This window comes from Leptodactylus fuscus, chromosome 10 (assembly GCF_031893055.1).
Source record: "Leptodactylus fuscus isolate aLepFus1 chromosome 10, aLepFus1.hap2, whole genome shotgun sequence".
Taxonomy (NCBI): Eukaryota; Metazoa; Chordata; class Amphibia; order Anura; family Leptodactylidae; genus Leptodactylus; species Leptodactylus fuscus.
Genome location: NC_134274.1, coordinates 37,627,141 through 37,648,148, shown reverse-complemented (window position 1 = coordinate 37,648,148; position 21,008 = coordinate 37,627,141). Strand labels below are relative to the sequence as shown.

Below are 21,008 nucleotides of genomic sequence, written 5' to 3'. Positions count from 1 at the left end.
CTCAGCTTCTCTCCTCTATCCTATAACCCTATATATCACAGAGCTCAGCTTCTCTCCTCTATCATATAACCCTATATATCACAGAGCTCAGCTTCTCTCCCTCTATCATATAACCCTATATACCACAGAGCTCAGCTTCTCTCCTCTATCATATAACCCTATATATCACAGAGCTCAGCTTCTCTCCCTCTATCCTATAACCCTATATACCACAGAGCTCAGCTTCTCTCCTCTATCATATAACCCTATATATCACAGAGCTCAGCTTCTCTCCCTCTATCCTATAACCCTATATACCACAGAGCTCAGCTTCTCTCCTGAGTCTTTAGACCACATCCTCAAGCAGCTCTCCTCTCCCTATATTAACCATACTATTGTAGAAGTAAATTGAGGTGCAGCTCACTGGAGTGGAGACATTTGCCTAGGGCCTGGGAGGCACCAAAGGGAATTTGCAATTAACACATAAAAATAAATCAGTGTGCAGATGAAATTTTCCAGTTCGTCAGTTTCTGCTAACTACAAATAGCAGATATATAAATACACTGGCATGCTGGGCTAGTGCCCTCCTCCAAGACTCTAATCTCTGAGATATTTTTAACCTGGTTGGATGTATTTCAACCTACGCTTATCTAAAAGTCAAAGCATGTGTTTTGTAGACTGAGGAATTACCCTACAATGGTTATCAGAGTGTCTAGTCGGATTTGAGATGCAAGTTCTGGAGGTTTGCGCATTGATATTTCGGAGGTATGCATGTTTTAGTTTATCGGGAGGACATGGACGTGGTCGGGTGCATTCCTTCTCCTTCCCCCGTGTCTATTCTCTGGTTGCTGACACTGCTGTACCCTGAGCTAGAGGCACCCTGAGAGGTTTAGGGGCTTGAGGCAATGCTCTGGGCAGGTTGCCAAATATTTTGCTAGTTGACCTAAAAAAACTGCACTATCATTAAAAATAAAAAGAAATAAGAAAAGGTAAAGCGGCGAGATCAATATGAGGCCCACAAGTGCCTCAGTCATGGACACGGCTATTTCAGAACCTGAGACTTACACAGGCAGAGCTGTAGATGGTATATGACGATTGTTCACATCCTAAATAGCTTTGTAGGCCAAGATCAGTCACACAGAAGTCAAAAGAAAAACCACCAGGTCAGATGTAGAGAAATGTAGATTCAGCCGCGGCGTCCGCCACGCGGTAGCATTCATTTGAGCCTATTCCAGAGTGGGAAGTTGCGACTGTCGGAAGCCGCGACAGTCGCATTTTGATCCTATTCTGATGCAGCTTCCCGCGTCAAAATCAGGACCAAAATACGCAGTCCCTAGCCCCGTGTGAACAGGGCCTTAAAGTAATGTATTATGTACACATTACCTGTACAGCATTACAACACATGAAAACTACTGCACAGGACTTGTGCAGGCAAGCAATGGTGAAACAGCCATTCACATGAAAACACTCATGGATCTTTGGTAAAAATAACTTTGGGGCGGGGGTGAGCACTTTTCCGCCAAGTCAACGCATCATGTTCTGTTCCCCACCCACCCAAAACAAGTCACATTTACCGGTCCTTTCTTTGGCTTGCTGCAGCAGAAATCTCCTGCACGGCTCTGGTTATAGTAAAGCAAGGCAAAAATATAGACCTCTACTAAAGCCCCACTTGGCTTCCGACCCTCTAGCTCAATATTTCACAACATTTTAACACAGGGGAACCCCTATCAATTGTTTACCCCTAATGCCTGGTGTCGAGTTGGGTAATACATCTACAATTCGTGCCCAGAGCTTTGTCCCCGATATCACTTGGCCTTTATGGCTGCTGAAGGCAAAATCTCCTATCCCCAAATAAATTGTGAAAGGTTGTGCAGTCAAAACAGCAAGTGCCCTGTACAGACTCGGTGTCAGCAAAGGACGGCTCAGCGCAGAATAAAAGTGAGAAATGGCAAGTACATGGATCCAGTAACACACAATCCTTGGGTGCTGACAGCTCCCTGTACATCAGCCTCTTACACACAGGCAAGGACACGGCTACATTTCACAAGAGGGGGATTTGAGTAATTTAAGGCCACAGCCCCACAACACCTCACACCTCTATGTTTGCAGGAAAAATGTCTTGCGGTTAGCAATGCAGTCAAAACCTTTCCTAAATCAAACAGAAAACAAACACCTTGTCATGTCGGACAGGCATTCACTCTGTAGAACATAGCATGGCTCCTCTTATCACCTGCAGAACACATTTCTGGAAGACTTGCTGACTCAGAGCCAAAGAAAACAGATATCCATAACGTTCCATATTTAATACAAAGCTACAATGACTACTTATCACTTGCAATGCAAAGAGCACATGTGACACACAAGGTAATAGGAGTATAAAGAGCACTCAGGTATTCAGTACATTGTGGAGATCAGAGGAAGCTATAAGGCTCTGCATTCAGTAATAGTATAAAATAGTGAGTGCATTGTAACCTGCCTGTCCACACCGGGAGATGAAGAGTCTCCCAAACCTATTACTGGGGCCAGGAGGTCAGATCAGGAAAGGCTTTAGCCTTACATAAGAGTGACACCGAGTCCTGGTTGCTGTTTATAGGATTTTAGAAATTTGCAGAACCCGTAAAGAAGATTTCTGCATAAAAAATGGAAGTGAAAATTAAAGTTTTACTATAGATGCAATAGGAGTGATAACATTACATGATTTTTTTTCTTATGCATATAACATATAGGCACTGATGGCTCTTGACACTCAATTTTCTCAAGACTAAGTGGTATATAGAGTAAATCTGCATTGAACCTATCATCTCCTTAGGGTGACACAGCAACAGGCACCTGCACGGCATAGGATTGCAATGTTACACCATGTCTAATAATACTGAATGCAGTCACATTTTCACCTGCAAGCGTTCATATAGGTGACCTGATAGTTGGCAGAAAATCCACCCTGCTATACTCCTGGTGACTAAAAAGTTGTTAATTCAAGTTCAAAGGCGATCTGTTTTGATAGATCTTTTGATAATGGGATTAAAGAAGGATTTGACACATTTACCAAGTGAAAGGGTCACCACTATGTTTATTGTAATGGACTTTAATGGCCACTACCTTGACTGGGTATACCTCCACACTACTACACAGATACAACCAGGCTGCTTTCTGATGGGAAAGTAATTACTTGGCAGCGATTAATTTGTTGGGTTTGGCTCAGTGGGTAGGAGTCTGGAAATCTTGGTGTTAGGTTTACACAGCAGTACATCTGCACCCAATTATCCAGATGGCCCCTGCACCTCCTCGCTAACCCTCCCATTTCTCCACTCAACTTACAAGGGCGTCATCTTAGCCTTACTCGTTACCAAATATAAATGGACACTTGTATTAAAACACACATGCCTATGCAGATCCCTACGTGATGGGCAACGAAGAGTTACTGACCAATCCTCAAATCACTGTATTGGGAAGGTGCAGAATGCAGAGCATGGAAATACATAGAGTGATGTGAAGATTTTACATAAAGCCACCACTATCCTTTAGACTTACAAGCTCTTGCATTTATGGAGGACTAGAATTACCAACAATGGAGAGTGCGTGGCATAGCCTAGACCAGAAGGAGACTTCCATTATGTTGTCAAGCTCGCCACCCAAGGCACAAGGGCCAGGTTTTTGTTTGCCTAGTTAAACCCTGTTGAATATACCCTTGGACACTTTCCCACCCTCTTGTTCAAAACACTTGCAGTTTCCTTTGGAAAGGGAGTCTTGGCACAAATTCCATCCACAGAGATCTTGAGACCCCTTTCTACGAGTCAGTCAGCTCCCCACCACCCAGTAGAGATGTGGCCCCTTCTCTCCCAGGATCCCATAGAAGTGACATGGTACGCCCTCGCTCACTAACATTATCTATAGCTTGTATATGGTTGTTAAATGACAATCCGTCCTAGGAACAACCCCAGTCTCTCTTGTATCAAGACGATGTCTATAACAGAGGTCCCCTTTATGTGTTTAAAATTCTAATGCATTTTTTATATATATTGTGTTATTTTAAAGTGATTGTGCACTTGAAAAAGGACGTTTTTGTCCGAAACGCGTTGTGCCTACCGTTTTCAATAAAGAAGACTGCCTTTAATTGCTTGGGTGAGCGCTGTTATTTACCTGGTCCTTGTTCTGCCAAGAGGGAGTATGGATGTCATAGAGGGGCTTATGCATTCGGGGACCCCCCACCTCTATGAGGCAGATCAGAAAGTGACTTCTAGCAGACTTGAGTTAACTCTTTATTACACAGCCCACCATTTATCTGAATAGCCGCCATGTAATACACATTTCCCTGCAGCACCTGTTTGCTGGGGGTCTCTGTAGTTTAAGAGGAGTGGGTTGTAGGGGGTCTGGAAGAGGAATGTAATAGTAATATACTGGTGTTTAGCCTTGTGTACAACCTCTACATTACATAGCCCCTGGAAAAGTGGGGTGACACTCGGCTTATCTACTGATATTATCTATGACACATGCAGATTAGGGTACACACACTGTTGCATCACTACCTAAATCCCCCATGGTAATGGTCCCTTATTATCCTATAAAACAATATTGTTAATCCTTACATATAACCTTCCTCTTCATCAGCTGGATTGGCCAGGGGCTATACCGTAGCACACTGTAACGTCTCTTCACCCTGCTCGGCTTTAACAAGGTAACTGCACTGTCTGCATAACTTGGGCCGGGTCCAATCCAGCAGGGCGCACCGCCACACTGTGCATACAAATGCTTCTGCCGGCAGAGCGCTCCCAATGACTCATTCACAGTATGTATGAACTCCAGTCTCTGATTTGTAACAAGAACATACGCAGGGATGGCAGGTCAATGGCAAAATTACACAAAAACCCTTTTTCCTTCCTTATTTTCCAGACATAATTTGAAGCCATAAATCACCACAGAGACAGGTGACCTCAAAGGCTCCTTGGCAGTCCGTGTGGAAACCCTGGGAGCGAGATACTAACCTTCCTTAGTCCACGCAAGGAGAAGAGACAGAGATCTGCCGGTTTGTGCAAGTAGAAGGAAGACGTCGCATTAACCCCAAGAAAACCCAAACTAAATTCTAGACACAAGTCTGTCTGCTAGAGCCATACATCTTACAGTCTAATTCACATCCATTGCTGCACATTGAGAGATATTTGACAATCCAGAGTCACAACAGCCTTTATATTCGATGTAAATGACAACTAAGTGACGTGCCATCAAAACAGCAAGTGCAAGACATTGCAGCCGCCTGTATTAGAGAGGTCATTATAGCAAAGAGTTAAGACACAAAGCCGCTCTGGCAGGTAACCACCATAGTAAAGTGTTGCTTAGCGACAATGTGCAAATAATATACGCCGCCGCAGGTCTTGGCTTGTGCAGATCAGAGCACTCAGCAGAAGATCTCCTGTCAAAAACGGAAATATTAATTGCTTGCTTCCTACCAGCTGATTTGGGAGTGAACTTGTCTCTGTTGGCCGCACATACAGCGAGGAGTCTGTATCCAAGGTCCAGGTCAAAGCCTTGCTGTGCTGCTACTCTACTCACCACCTGGAGGGAAGAAGAAACCAATATATTATATTATATGTATATAATATATACCAATATAGCATTTACTGACAATCCATACAACATCATGGGACTAGGACAGCAATGCAAAGCTCAACAAACGGCAGGGTTCAGATGACACATTGATTTAGGTGTAATGTCCCTGGGACTCTGAGAGTGATGACCTGGTCTTAGGATAATAGTCGGGGTCCAACCCCTGGTACCCCGCCAACCCGAGATGGAATTTGAAGCTCAAAATCTGCAATTGGGTTACTGCTTACCATGTGCCATTTAGAAACATGTCATGTATAAAGGGACTTTTGAGACACCCTCAGGATCCAGGGCCCAGAAGTGACTGCTATTACAGCACCCCTGTACCTGCACCCCTACTGCCAACCACTTGTATGAAGCAGCCATGGACTTAGGTAGGGGTCGTGGTCTCTGTTACCAGGCACAGAGTCATACACACTGCAATGGTTCTGCCTGTACTATGTATAGCTCCGACCCACAGACTGACTCAGTAACCTGCAGTACCACACACAGCCTCCAAAGATATACAACACTGTGCTGATCAGTAGGGGTGCTGCGAGTCAAACCCTCACCAATCTGATGTGCTATACAAAAGATAGGCCATCAATATTAAAGTCCTGGAAGTTCCCTTAAAGATTATATTCACATGTTGCTTAAACTTCTGCAAGTGAATATCAGCTGAATTTATTGGAGGTTATTTTTGTAGCACACACAAGGGGATTCTGCTAAATCTATTTAGGCAAATGGGACAATCACAGAAACTTTGCCCTGTGTGAACTTAGCCCTAAATGGCTCATCTGCTGCAAAACCAACCTTTTTTCAGATTGAGATCTCACTGGAAGTCATTTATCATACATTTTTTGGCATAAAATGTGTGCTAAGATTTCCTAAATTTGTCACGCTGTCGTATACAAGCCAAAATTTGTGACATTTGGCACATCTGTACCTCTTAGCCACTTTTAGTGGGGGAAGGGAGGATTCATGGCCCTCAAAGATTTAGTATATTTAGTGTCATATTTATAAACATTGACACCAGTTACTAGTTGGCGTAGATTATTCTGCCGCACGGAGGACAGGAATGGTGAAGGAGACGCTGCAGAAGACAGCAAGTTATCAACCTAAACTGGGAGGGACACACAAGTATAGTATGGGACCTATAGATGTCTTTTAGGGATCGTGTAATACATATATCAATAACGTTTACATTTTACATGCAGGTCTGGTAACTACTCACTATTCTACTTCACTAGTAAGACGTGCGAAGTGTCAAGCGCAGCGTTCACAAGCGCCATTATCTTTGCCGTATATTCTCACCATGTCCACTTCGCAAGCCAAACATTGAGAACTCGAAGAGAGAGGTGAAAAGTTAAAGAGCGTACCGTTAAACAACCCATGAGGCTCTGTTCAAAGGGTCTTTGAAAAGCTCGAGGATCTCCGCACCAGTCCAAGAGCTCTGTAGCTGCATTGTGGAAATTTGCTGGGTTCTGTAAGTGCTGAAAGAGACCGAAACGCAGAGAGTTGTCAGACCGTGCACATCATGCGAACATTAACTAGAAAGAATGAGTCTGCTTAATAGGAGGAGGACATGACGGCTGCGGATACAATGTCACAGAATCAACCAATAAAAGTGCGAATGGAAATTTATCAAACATTATCAGCAAATGTGTATTGTAAGTACGGACAGTCTTAATGCAACAGATTTGCAGCGGTGCTTCAGGTGCTGGATCACTTTCTTCTATACATTTCCAAGTCTAATATTTTTGACTCTTTTGCTTGATTCGGTTCTCTTTATCTACCCTAGCTCAAATTTATGCAGAAATGTAGAAAAGGTTCCAAAACTTTCAAGCGCGACTGCAGCTCCTCCATAGAGAACAAGGCAAAGGAATGACTAGCAATAACTTGCTTAGACTTGTTTCTCAGGTTTTTTGTTCTTGACTTGCTGAATGGAAGGTAGTCTGTCTATCCTACCACGTTGTAACTGTGTATGGGAAACTGTAGCAGATTCTATAATGAATGAATGACTCAATCTCGATTCCTGACGGAAGTCAAGCTCTTGTTATAGCAAATGCTTGATCCCAGGAAGCTTACACTGCACTTGGCTGCGGAAAACCTTCCTGAGAGATACAATAAATGTTAAAATCATAGCGTGTTACAAAGAGACTATACAGAGATACACAAAACCATGGCAACTGATGAACGGTATCAATGAGCACATAATTGGATAACAGATGGCATTAGTTTGTGCGAGTGTGGAGACGGCAGGTAAGAAAGTAAGAGAGATAAGTAGGAGGAATAGAAGGCTCAAGGAGGGAGAGGTAAACTCACAGGAGGAAGGAGCAGAACTACCGAGGCAGAAGCATGCAAGTACTTGGAGATGACCAATGTAAGAACATACAAGGACAAGGGACAGTTATGTTGAGGGATGTGTGGTGCAGTGACCAGCTTGAACTGGCAAAAGAAAGACCCGTACACACAGGTTTTTTGGCCGCCACTTTTAGTTTAAAAACAGAGGTTCCCTGACAAACCCCATTTTACAGATATTGGGGGCAACACGGTGGCTCAGTGGTTAGCACTGCAGCCTTGCAGCGCTGGAATCCTGGGTTCAAATCTCGCCAGGAACAACATCTGTAAGGAGTTTGTATGTTCTCCCCGTGTTTGTATGGATTTCCTCCCATTCTACAAAGACTTACTGATAGGAAAAAAAAAAGTGATCCTTATATAGGGCTCACAATCTACATAAAAAAACCCCCCAAAAATAAAGCTCATTTCATGTTCACTTGGAGTGTGTGCTGTATATGTGGAGGTTGCCATTGCTTTCTTTGAGCCTCCTGTGGAAAACTGTAAATGTGACCCGGCCTGCACAGACTAACAATCCCAAGAATGAAAGCTGATAACATGTGTCTGCCCTTTCCTAGATAACCAGGAATTCTGTGACCTATTAGATCATTGACCTTGTTTTTAATCTCTAGGAGAGTGGAGTCTCACTGTACACACTGTATATATATATATATATATATATATATATATATATATATATATATATATCTTTTTCAGACACTTACATATTATTCTACATGCAGAACATTTTCATTTCATCTAAGCACTTCTAGTACTTCCCTAACGTCTTTGTTTAGTATTGTGTGCCATTTATATCCATGCTGCTTACTTATATATTACTTATATAGCACTATCATATCTACAGCATATTACAAAGATATTGTCAGCACAACTGTCCCAAGCAGGGCGCACAGTCTAAATATCTATCTATTGACAAGTTCTGGATATTTTACCCTGTTATTGCAGCATTAAGTTTTCTCCACTTTTCTCTTGAAGGCCTAGTTCACACAGGGCACAGGACCGCGTATTTTGGTCCTGACTTTGATGCGGTAAGCCGCGTCAGAATAGGACCAAAATGTGCCTGTCGCGGTTTCCGACAGTCGTGGCTTCCCGCTCCGGAGTCGGTCCAAATAAATGGGCCTAGTCCGGAGGGTGCTGTCGCGAGGCAGACGCCGGGGCTGAATCAGCAGCAGAATCCACTTAATGAAAGGGCAGCTCGCTTCTTTTTTCCATAAGCCTTAACATACCGCTCATGGAAAAAAGGAAGCTAGTGGTCTACATAGACCTCTATTGTGAGGGGGCGGATTTTGAGGTGGATTCGGCATCAAAATCCGCCCCCCTCTTGCCCCAAGTGAATGAGTTCTAAGAATTCCTGTAACAACAATATCACATATTCCCAAATAAATGAGTGACGTTCTGTCAGGACGCCCTCCGCTCGCCTGAATGGGAACCCAGTGTGCGCTCAGGTCTGCAACTAGGAGTAGTTGAATGGAGTGGTGGTGGAATATAAACTATGCGGCTACATTCAATCTTTATGGGACCGACAGAAAGCCAAGTACAGTGCTCAGCTAACTTCATCAGATCCAAATGGAATGTATGCATGAGCGCATCTACATGTAACTCCTCCAGTGGAAAGGTAATAACTAGAGATGAGCGAGTACTATTCGAAACGGCCGTTTCGAATAGCACGCACCCATAGGAATGAATGGAAGCGGCCAGCGTGCAGACTTTGCCAGCGGCCGGCCGCTTAACCCCCTGCGTGCCGGCTGCGTCCATTCATTCCTATGGGTGCGTGCTATTCGAAACGGCCGTTTCGAATAGTACTCGCTCATCTCTAGTAATAACCATAATCTTAAAATAAAGAGGGACAAGCTAGTGCAGCCGGTTACACCACACCTTGTGTCAGGTAACCTTCTTCTGGTTATATACAGTCCACCGTGACCACCATTTGCCTTCAAAACTGCATTAATTCTTCTAGGAACGCTTGTAGACCGTTTCGGCAGGAACGTGGCAGGGAGGTTGTTCCAAACATCTTAGAAAACTAAGCAGATCTTCCGTGGATTTGGTACTTCCTCCAATCCTTCTGTCTCTTGATGTAATCCCATGCTGACATCAGGGCACTTCCAGAACGGCGGTCACACCAAATATTGATAGGATTTACGTTTCTCTTTTGTCCATTAACATCATTTTGTTAAGTGACAACAATAAACTACTAACACTTCTATTTTTAACATTCTTACATTACAGAATTCTTTCCAAATGCCTAAAACTTTTACACAGAAAAAAAAAAATTCAACGGGATAGAAAACTATCACAACTAAAATTATATGTTATGGTTTCACAATGACAAGATGGATGTCGATACCCAGCAATACATTGGTGCAGGAATCATCCAGAATAGTTTTCGCACATTATGCCGTGTATTGCACAGTTTATAGGTTTGCCCATCATTGCCTACCTGTTTTATGCACTGCAGACGGTCGTTTGTCTGCTGTATGTGCCTATCCATAGAGTTCATTATGACTACGTCCGCTCAGCCTCTACCTGAAAGCCATGAAAGGTCCTCAAACCTACAAGAAAAGGACAGGACAGGAGGTTAATCATTGTGTAGCCACATCACACTTCCACAATCTTATTCCTGTGACTTATTCAGTTGCTTGGATTACTATTTCTTTTGAGGTTTCCTTTGATTTTTATGGAAGGCCACAACCAAAAAGCAAAAAAACAAACTATAATGTGGTATAATCCAACTTAATAAACAAACAACATTGGAAATACAACAGTAACATTGCAATACATAAATAGAATAAGTAGCTAGCTACACTTAAAGGTCATGACTTTTTGTAATAGACATTTTTAAGTATCTACAACGTTCCGGGCATAAACAAGAGCCCTTTCTTTATATTGTGCATCTATGGATGACCCTTGGTGCGGATGAGGGTAGACTTTGACATCATGGTTTAGTCTTCCCTCTCATCTCCGCTACTTCTATTGGCTATTCTGCATTCAATAGAGGAACACTATGCAGAATACTGGCTGTGCCGAGAGGACTGAGCAGGTAAATCTTATATTGTCAGTATAAGATTCTGAACATCAATTGTTATTACTAGAATATACAGTTTTAACTATTGGCAGATATAACTAATGTTAACTTGACCAGTCTGCAACCTTCTCTATATATTGAACAAGGACAAGGCTGAAGAAATATACCATAGTACAGCCACCCCCCATAGTTTCCGTCATATGTAACCCCGTCTAGCAAGAAGAATCCACCAGATGAATAGAACTCCCCAGACAACCCCTTTAAAGGTGGCCATACTCCAATAGTTGTTAGCTAGGAGCTCATACACAAGAGGAAAGGAGGCTAAGACAATCCCTCGAGTACAAGAGGATCAGGCGTGTAAAATTGAATGTGCCTGATCATTCCTTCGACCAATGGGACAGCTCGCACACAGAGAATCTGGCTACATATTCTATCACTATAGGAATCATCTCTATCAATAACCCTACACACCATACAGATAGTATATATGACATGTGGACTGCTGCCTGTGCCAGACCCTGATACTCTGTATCCTGACTCCTGGAGAGTAACTCTACTCCCTCCCCGGTGTGAATCCTATTCCAGAGGGAGAGAGCGATACAACTTATAACAACGTAACATTTTATTATTCTTGACATTTAGGCCTGGTGTAAATAATGTGTCATCGTTGTTTAACATGAGCAAGCCTTCAGACCCCACACTGGCGGCACGAGCTGAAGTCATGGCCGCTCTACAATAAAGATAGTAAAGCAAATAAACTGCGTCAAAACATGAGACTATCAAAGTATGGCGGCATCAACCAGCATCGCCCGCAACTACACTATTGGGGGACACTGATTTTTTATGTAACCGTATATAAGAAAACGGAGAAGGTAGCAAATTCTCTGCCAGCAGATTACAGGCTGCCATATTCATAGCAGGATTGCTATATGTAGCTCACAGGGCTGTCCTGGCCAGAATGTAGGGTGTCATTTGGATTTGTACGTCACAGCAAACCTAGCAAAAACTAGGACCACGGAAAAAATGGACCAGAAAAAGATGCTATATATCTGTATTAGATTAGATCATATAACTTGCGCCCCCCTTTGCGTATATTCACATTTCAGTACTATTTACCGCAGCAGGAAGGTTGCAGCCCACATAACAGAGGGATTAGCTTCTGATGATAGAGAACAGTTGGCTACTAGTTGAAGACTGGGCTGAGGAAGTTATTACATACACACTACCCCTGTGTTACAGGCTGTGGATCAGATTACTCCCCAGGGGCCCAGGAGAGAGACACAACATTAGCATTGACTGAAGAGGTGCAGCCATCACCTTTAATCCTTCTGTATGTATACATGTGCATACTGCATCGGACTGGATCTCCTTCGCTAGCATCACCCTGATGAATTCCTGCTGTCTACATTCCAAACATGGGATTATGGATAGAGGATGTACTAGGGCTGCTCTGCAGAAATATTGGAATGGTCAATCGTTCTATATAACAATAAGCTCAATGCAAAACATTTCAGAAGGATTATTTGGTAAACCGTATGACACTGAGTATTGTGTTGGATTCGCAGGCAGAATGTTACAGAGCAAGAGGAACTGAGCGGACTGATATCTGGTTTTGTGGGAACATATAACTTTTATTATCCTACTAAGTTTGTGTGTTTGGATGTTTGTTCCTCAATCAGGCAAAAACAGCTGAACGGATTTGCCTGAAATTTGGCACATACATAGATTGCAACCTCGATTAAAACATAGGCTACTTATTATCCCTGTAAATGAACTCACTTCCCGACCACTAAGAATTAATTTATGTTCAGACTACACTAAAGGACCCTTGATGACGTCATCACAGGTCCTTGAGCCGTTCTCGGATAGGATCACGCTATTGTGTGGGCGGAGCTACATGCTATTTTGTGGGTGGAGCTATATAGGATGAAGCTGGACAGTGTGGAAGCTGCACAAAATGGAGTCTCATGGAAGATCAGGAGAGTAGTGAACATGCAGCCTGTGTGTGGGCAAGAGGAGTATATCGGGTGCACAGTTTGTGTGAGTACGATGGGGGAATCAGCCTCTGGGTGAGGAGAACTGTGGCAAATTTCAGCAACATCTGTTGAGCCATTTCTAAAACAGAAGCTGCTCAGACGCTGCCATAAGAAAACCCTTGTAAGCCAAATTGCCAGATGCAGCAGAGCTTAGGCAGCGCTCTAGCACAGCTAAATATGCTCTCCATACGCAGAGATGTACATACAACTAAGTATGCTGCGCGTATGCACAGATGTAGCAGAGCCAAGACGCGGGAGCAGGCTGATCATCCAAAACAGCAATTGGCTACATATAAGCGGATCATTGCCAACAACACCATGCAGACGAAGTCACGGGCAGATACTAGTAGTCATGTAAATCCCTGCTCACATTGCCTAGGAGTCCAGCAGGCGGTTCTATTACCTAGGATATGGATTTATATATGTAAATCAGAAGTCATCGTTACCTCTCTACAAAACTCTATGTCAATCTGCTAGGCTCCTCGTGCCCTATGACTTGCTGCCAGCAGACAGGACTGAATGTACATTGTGACAGCTCCTCAGAGTACAAGTACATGGTTGGTTGGTCTGAGCTTCTTAATGTATACTTCAGGGAAGAAGTTGCAACCTTCAAACTTTTTTTTCCGCAATAAAATCTGTCTGTCTGTCTACATAAAAACCAGAGTCACTGATCAGGATCCTAATGACCAATAATGTACCTAGAAAACAAGGCTGGGACAATATCTGCTACTCACCAGTAGATGTCCCCATTACCTACCAAAGCAGACTTCACACTGCGCTGCCCAGACAGCCTGCTCTGTGTTCCTTTAAGCCTTTACAAGTCCCTACAAATCCTCCACTGCTGCTTCCTAACAGGGAGCACTAAAGCTGACACTGTCTGTCTGACCTTGTGGTTATTGATTAACTATCTCCCCATTCCCTGCCATCTTTCACACCTCCAGGGCTTGCAAACAGAGAGCTTAGGAACAGCAGTCAAACACACTGACAGCCACTCAGGAAAAAGAAAAAACTGATCTTAAACCAAGAAGAAATGAAGAGACCTAAAAAGAAGGGAAGGGAAAAGTACAGATTGTAGAGAAAGGAGCCGAAAAAATACAGCAGCTTACAAAATTAGGAATACGGAGGCAGTGGGATCATTTTATATAAACCACAGGGAATAGGTAAAGCCTCATCAATTATGGTAGGAGGGGGACAAGAGCGCGCGTAAAGCTGGAAGGACACAGACCGGATGTAGGAATACAAAACCCTATACCGTAAGAGTACGAGTACAAAAGACACAAATATTGACACCTAGACGGATTATAGCCCTAATATCAATACCTGTAGCTAACACTTCTGTTTCCCATCATACTTTGTATATTATTAGAAAATAAAGCAAAAAAATAGAGTCTAGTGCAGAATAAAGTGCAGAACCTTGTACACAGGATCGCTCATTTTGGCATACAAAGAGTTTATTTTGGGTTACACCTTTCAGAAATCATAAACAGGAGCGACAACAGCTTGTGCGAGTCTCCTGCTCTCCTCCTTTGGGAGGAATATCAGTGAAGCACAGAAATTGGTTCATCACCATGCACATCTGTAGCTGTGTATAAAGGGGAGTAGAAGGGCTGTGTGGCCAATACACAAGCTGTGGGTTTGGGGACAATGTGACAGCCTACAGCGCGGCTCTTTATCGGTTTAGTCGCTTGCTGGAAAGATCCTCATAAAAAGCATAAAATCGGGAAAAATAACAGGATATTTCAAAGGACATACAGAACAACAAATCTAGAAAATCAACATAGAGGAGCCATGGGGAGATATCTTCATGACACTAGTCTATATCTATACAGTGCTGTATTACAGATACTCTCCCAAAGAGGAGACAACACCGCTAGAATGCTTAATCCAATGAGGCATGTAACCCCATCCCAAAACTGAAGGACTACAGAGGTCCAGATGTATGAGCAGTGACAGCACTGTGCGATAGACTCCTGCAACAAATAGCCTTCTATAAAAAATGTTACAAGTAACAAATATACAAACCTAAAAAGTCACAAATTATCCTTAAGAATAAAAATTCAGATACAAAAATTGCGCAGTCACATTAACACAATCATTACTACTTGTACCCTCATTTAAGGTTCCTATCAGATTGTACAGGAGGTGCCGTATATAGATAGATCGATCGATAGATAGGAGACAGATAGATAGATAGATAGATAGATAGATAGATAGATAGATAGATAGGAGATAGATAGATAGAGTTTGTTGGAAAATATTCAGCATAACATTAATGCTACTTCTTTGCATGCCGGCTCTCTCTACAGTCCAGTGGGCAGTCCCATAAAACTAAGTCTAAATCTGCTCAGCTACTCCTGCTCTATAAGATACCGCCAGCAGTTCAGATTCCATATTGAATGTGGCAGGTTCCTTGTAAGACCAAGGTTACATGGATGGTAAACCCACTGTGTCCCCTCACATGTGTACACACACTGATAGCAGCAGCACATTAGTAGGTATGCTACACCGCTGAGCTGTACTGATAGTATTACTGCCATATTGTGAAAGGCTGAGCGCTCCTCTAGCACCTGCCTCAAGTTTCCCTCCCGCTCTCGTCCCATCCAGCCCTCCCACCCAATATGCCCTCGCTTTTCTAACCTCCCCAGATGCAGCCAGATGAACAAGCACAAACACCGGCAGTCCCACAGCAAAGTTAACTGATCTATCAGTTTATTAAAAATAGCTTGCAGGCAAAATGCTAATCCTCCCACCACAGTAACAGCTTCAACTAAATGATCCATCCCAAAAAGCTTGCAGATCACGCACAGTCGTTCTAACGACTGCCCTGACCACACAGATGTAAGGCCCCGCTTGGCTTGGAAGGAGGGTAAACCACAATTCTTCCACTATATCTGGAACACCCCTCTCCCAAAAACACAGACCAGTTAACCCTTTCCAAATAAATGTCATTTAATATTGCACTTCTGTGGGATTTTCCCTTAACCAGAGCGCTGAGATTCCATTACAGGGATAGCGTCCTGCGGGTCTACAGTTACCTGCTCCCTTGTGTGTGACACATCAGTCTGTATTGGCAGTAGAGCACCCGTGGAGATGTAATAAACAGAACTGCCAAGATGCAAGTCACGCATGCCATTTATGTCTGAAAGTTTCTCCTTGCAAATCTGGAAGAATTCAATTGTATATATTTGTTTGGTCAGACCTCAATATCCAGCAAAATAAAACCTGCAGAAGTGATGGCCCATGCTTCAAGACCACAGCTAAGACCTCTAATATAGTTAGAAGAATTGCAAATCACTGCTGAGCACAGACAGCGAGGGAGGGGGACGTAAGAGTGGGGGGATTAGAAAACTGGCATGAGTAACAAAGAGGTGATCCAGGAATAATAAAGGAGGTGGAAGAAAAAGCAACTGGTGAGAGAGGACGCATGAATGGGGCAAAGGAAGAGGCACGAAGATGCTGGGCCAAGAATCGCAAGGTGGATCTTGGGCTTACAGACATGTTCTAATTACACCAATCAGACAATCTGCCCGACTTTTACAATAGCTGTGTATTTTCTACAAGCAGCTTTAGATGAGGAGGCAGTTGCATATTAATTACAGAGTTAATTAATTAGGTACTATCGTGTAATCATGTTGTAATTCATTGGTTTACTCTCAAGTGTATGAAGCAGTACTCAGAGATGAAAGCAAAGTAACGACTCCTATTTCTACCAATTAACACATGGAGTTTGTGAAGAAAGGGAAACGCCAGGGGTCTCCTTACACCCAGCAAGACACAAGGGTTAAAAATATATCTGCTACCGAAAAAGAGGTATGTGGTACGGTGCTTAGGTGGTGGATTTATAGGACGTGAATTAGGAACAGAGTGATGCCACATCAGAAGCAGTATTCTATAAAATATGGCAAGAACCTGCGCTTGTTGACGTCTAATCCAAGAAAACTATTACAAAGTCGTCTCAGGATGGAGAGGCGACAGAAGAAAACCATCCTGCGCGCTCTATTATGCCCCATAGTGGCCCCTGCACACAGTATTATGCCCCTTAGTGGCCCCTGCACACAGTATTATGTCCCTTAGTGGCCCCTACACACAGTATTATGTCCCATAGTGGCCCCTGCACACAGTATTATGCCCCATAGTGGCCCCTGCACACAGTATTATCCCTTATAGTGGCCCCTGCACACAGTATTATCCCCCATAGTGGACCCTGCACATAGTATTATACCCCATAGTGGCCCCTACACACAGTATATGCCCCACTGTGGACACCCATAAACAATTATTATATAATGTTCGAGACCCAGGGGGAGAAAAACATTTTTAAAAAAAACACTGTTACTCACTACGCTGTCGGCCTCTGCTGTAGTTCATCTTCAACTACGTCAAACGTCACATGACCTAGGACGCAGGCCAGGGTCATGAAACGTCAGACGACTAGGCCTGAAGCCTGCCCGGAGCCTGGAGAGGTAAGTAACAGTGTTTTTTATGTTTCTTACCTCTCTCTGAAAAGACCCCCGAGTATAATAGTGCTTGTGGGGCCCGCTGTGTCACTTAGCGATCCCGGCAGGGGGATACTGAACGGTGGCCCGGAGAAGACATCTAAAGGTAGGAGAAGAATAGCCTTTCTTAAGGCTATTCCTACATGTTAAGCAGAAAAAAAAAGAGTTTTAATGATAGGATCCCTTTAAAATTGACACTATAGTACTGAAATTTGCCCCCGTTTTCTTGAGGCAGATATCATTAAGTATCATTCTAGCCTTTCGTTCCTGCGGTTACATGAATCTATATAGCAGTTACACTTGGCTATAACCACAAGACTAGACAAATTTCTGTGTCACATGGTGTACTTGTAATCTTTCAGTGTACTTCCACTGCACTTGCACCTTTAGGCTATGTATGCTGGCACTAAGGGCTCGATGCTTATCTATTAGCAAACATATACACACAGTAAAATTCCTGGAATTATGGAAATAACAGGATGGATAGACGTGATAATGATATGCTAATGATAAAAAATAGAAGCAATATTCAAAACACCTCAATTTATTCAGTAATGACACTGCACACCACGTGCAGATATACATGAACTTACACGGATTGGCATGTGATCATACAGGTTATTAGGGGTGACTGAGCAAAGTTATGCCACGCAGAACGCACATGGACATGCAAATCATCAAGATGGACGGCTGGCAGATCCCATTGCCAACCAATGACATCCCAGGGAGACAAAAATCAGAGACGTCACATGAGAAGGCCGCAAAGACTGCTCAGAGTCGAATGAGCAACATGTGCCCTCCATTGTTCTGGTGGAAAACGAGTTTTGGGACACTTTGGAGAAATGGTCGTACCACTGGTTCTATGACCAAATCAATGTCACGTCGTAGAGTTTTTTCCTAGTTGTCATTGCAATTTCAATTTTGAGAAGTGTAATTTATTTGTTAGAACTTGATTCTTGGCGATATGAGGTTGCTCTGAGGATTCAGTCGGACTGCCAGATATGGAGCTGGGAAAGAATTTTTTTTCCTAAGGTGAGGTAGCACACATCTATCACTTAGAGGGTTTCTAACCTTCCTCTGGATCAACAGTGTAGGATTCTAGGCTGAACATGAATTACAGGTATGTGTCACTATACTGCAAAAAAAAAGTCATGGAATAGTACAGTAGACCATGCTTTCCATACAGCGGTATCCAGTAGAAAAAAAGAAAGAATGCAACATAGAGTGTGGGTATATTGATTTAAATGGATCCTATCATTGGATATCCTTTTTTTCTGACTAATGTGTAGGAATAGCCTTAAGAAAGGCTATTCTTCTCCTACCTTTAGATGTCTGCTCCGCACTGCCGTTCGGTAGTAATCCCGGTTTTCTTCGGTATGCAAATTAGTTATCTCGCAGCACTGGGGGCGTCCTCAATGCTGCGAGAGAACTCTCCAGCGCCACCTCCATCTTCTTCTGGAACGCCCTCTTCCTGTGTCTTCTTCCGTCCTGGGTTTCAATCTACTAGGCATCTACAGTCGGCTCTGCCATCAGGCCTCGGGCAGAGCCGACTGCGCATGCCCATGGCCACAAGAAAATGGCCGCCTACACAGTAAGCTGGTGTAAGCGGCCATTTTTTTTGTGGCCATCGGCATGGGCAGTTGGCTCTGCCCAAGGCCCTATGGCAGAGCCGACTGCGCATGCCTAGGAGATTGAAACCCAGGACGGAAAAAAGACACAGGAAGAGGGCGTTCCAGAAGAAGATGGAGGTGGCACTGGAGAGTTCTCTTGCAGCATTGGGGACGCCCCCAGTGCAGCGAGATAACTCATTAGCATACAGAAGAAAACCGGGATTTCTACCAAATGGTGGCCCGGAGAAGACATCTAAAGGTAGGAGAAGAATAGCCTTTCTTAAGGCTATTCCTACACATTAGTCAGAAAAAAAGGGTATCCAATGATAGGATCCCTTTAAATGGGACTGTATGACTGTATCTGTTGGAGGCATCCATTTATCACCTATACCAGTAGTTGTATATACCTAGTTGACAGCCTTAAAAAAGGGTTTGGTCATCTTTTTGCACTGAGAACTCTGAAAGTCAAAATTCTGCCTGCCCCTGCCCCCCCCCCCCCCCCCGAATGAAGGGACAGGAGCACGGTTTTTCTCAGCCTTCAATAAGACTCACCCACCGCCCAACTGTCTTAGCTGCACTTCCACATATGGAGGTGGTCAGAAAGAAGCCACATAAATAGGATTTCGCTGTTCATCTACCTCGGACAGGTAGGTGGACCGAACCACTCACTTCAGCATGTAAAATAAGAAACACTGAACAGGGAAAAAAAGCCTGCAGTGGGTTTGAACGACTTTGTGGTTCCAGATGTGAAGCCTGCGCTGGTAGGATGTGTCTGCTAATTACGTATTCTCCCTGGTAGCACCCTGTATTCGCACGCAGACAACGTGAGACCAGGGAGCAGAATTAATTACAATCTGACATATTCCATCTCCAGCTACTGCCTCCCAAGATAATGTTTTTTTTCTGTCCTGAGTTCCTATAATTAGCTGTTGGCTTGATCATCTCCCCTTCTCCTGCAGCAAGGGCACCTTGAGTGCAACTCCCCAAATGTCACATTGATATATGGTTATATGGCACATACTGCTTACAAACCACCCTTCACCATATCTTCCCTGTGATATAAAGCAGGCTTGTTCTATGTATACAATTGTGATACAGATTCAGCAAAAATAAAAAAAATAAGAACAAAGGTAAAAACTTTAAGGCAACACACAAATTTATAAAGCCGCTGTATTAGATAAACAGCCTTAAAAGAAACTGCAATGCACCAAGGTTACATCCTTATGACATGCAGATGCTTCCTACTACAACCTGAGAGGGACACAAACTGCTCGGGTATCTGTTACGTTACAGCCTGTATCGTCCAGAGCTGCATTCACAATTCTGCAGAGCTGAAATCTCCCGGTATTCCCAGTCTGCACAGAGTTTACTGCGGTGCTCTGGGAAGTGTAGAAATATTACCTCTACTCCTGCGTTATAAGATTTTAGTGACAAGTAGGGTTGAGCCGATCTTGAGATTTCAGGATCGTTTTTAAAATCCGATTTCCGATCATTTTCCATTCGAATCCGATCCAGATCCCAATTCCGGTCCTAATTCAAGTCAATAGAATTTTTTGTAATGATAAAAGATCGGATTTTAAAAACGATCCTATTCACTACACAGCATGGAGTCCAAAAATTGAATCCTTTAATTTTTGGACTCCACGCTGTGTAGTGATTATAAAATCCCCCAGCTACTTAGTCCCCCCCTGCTGTTCACTTACCTGCACAGAACCGCTGCCTCTATCGCTCCCCGTTCTTCTCGGTCCAGTTCTCTCTCAATTACATGCCTTCAGAGCGCCGTGTGCACCCCCGCCTCCCAGGCTAGTGTTACTGATGTTGGGAGTAGGAGGGCTTGTTGTGGCTTAGGAGATTGTGGGTGGGTACAGGGCAGGGAGACGTGAGTGCAACACTCACGTCTCCCCTCCCAGTACCCACCCACACTCGCCTA

At 43.6% G+C, this 21,008-nt stretch overlaps 1 protein-coding gene across 3 annotated transcripts in view; it reads right to left on the bottom strand.

Annotated features, from left to right (window-relative positions):
* The window catches only part of ZMIZ1 (zinc finger MIZ-type containing 1), a 203,037-nt gene that overhangs the window by 44,174 nt on the left and 137,855 nt on the right, over positions 1-21,008 (bottom strand). For all 3 annotated transcript variants that reach the window (XM_075257928.1, XM_075257929.1, XM_075257930.1), the window contains 3 exons: positions 10,352-10,463; positions 6,936-7,049; positions 5,424-5,529 (listed from right to left, as the gene is read on the bottom strand). In XM_075257928.1, coding sequence (XP_075114029.1) covers positions 5,424-5,529; positions 6,936-7,049; positions 10,352-10,411 — 280 coding nt within the window. In that variant the 5' untranslated portion in view covers positions 10,412-10,463. The remainder of the gene's footprint in view (positions 1-5,423; positions 5,530-6,935; positions 7,050-10,351; positions 10,464-21,008) is intronic.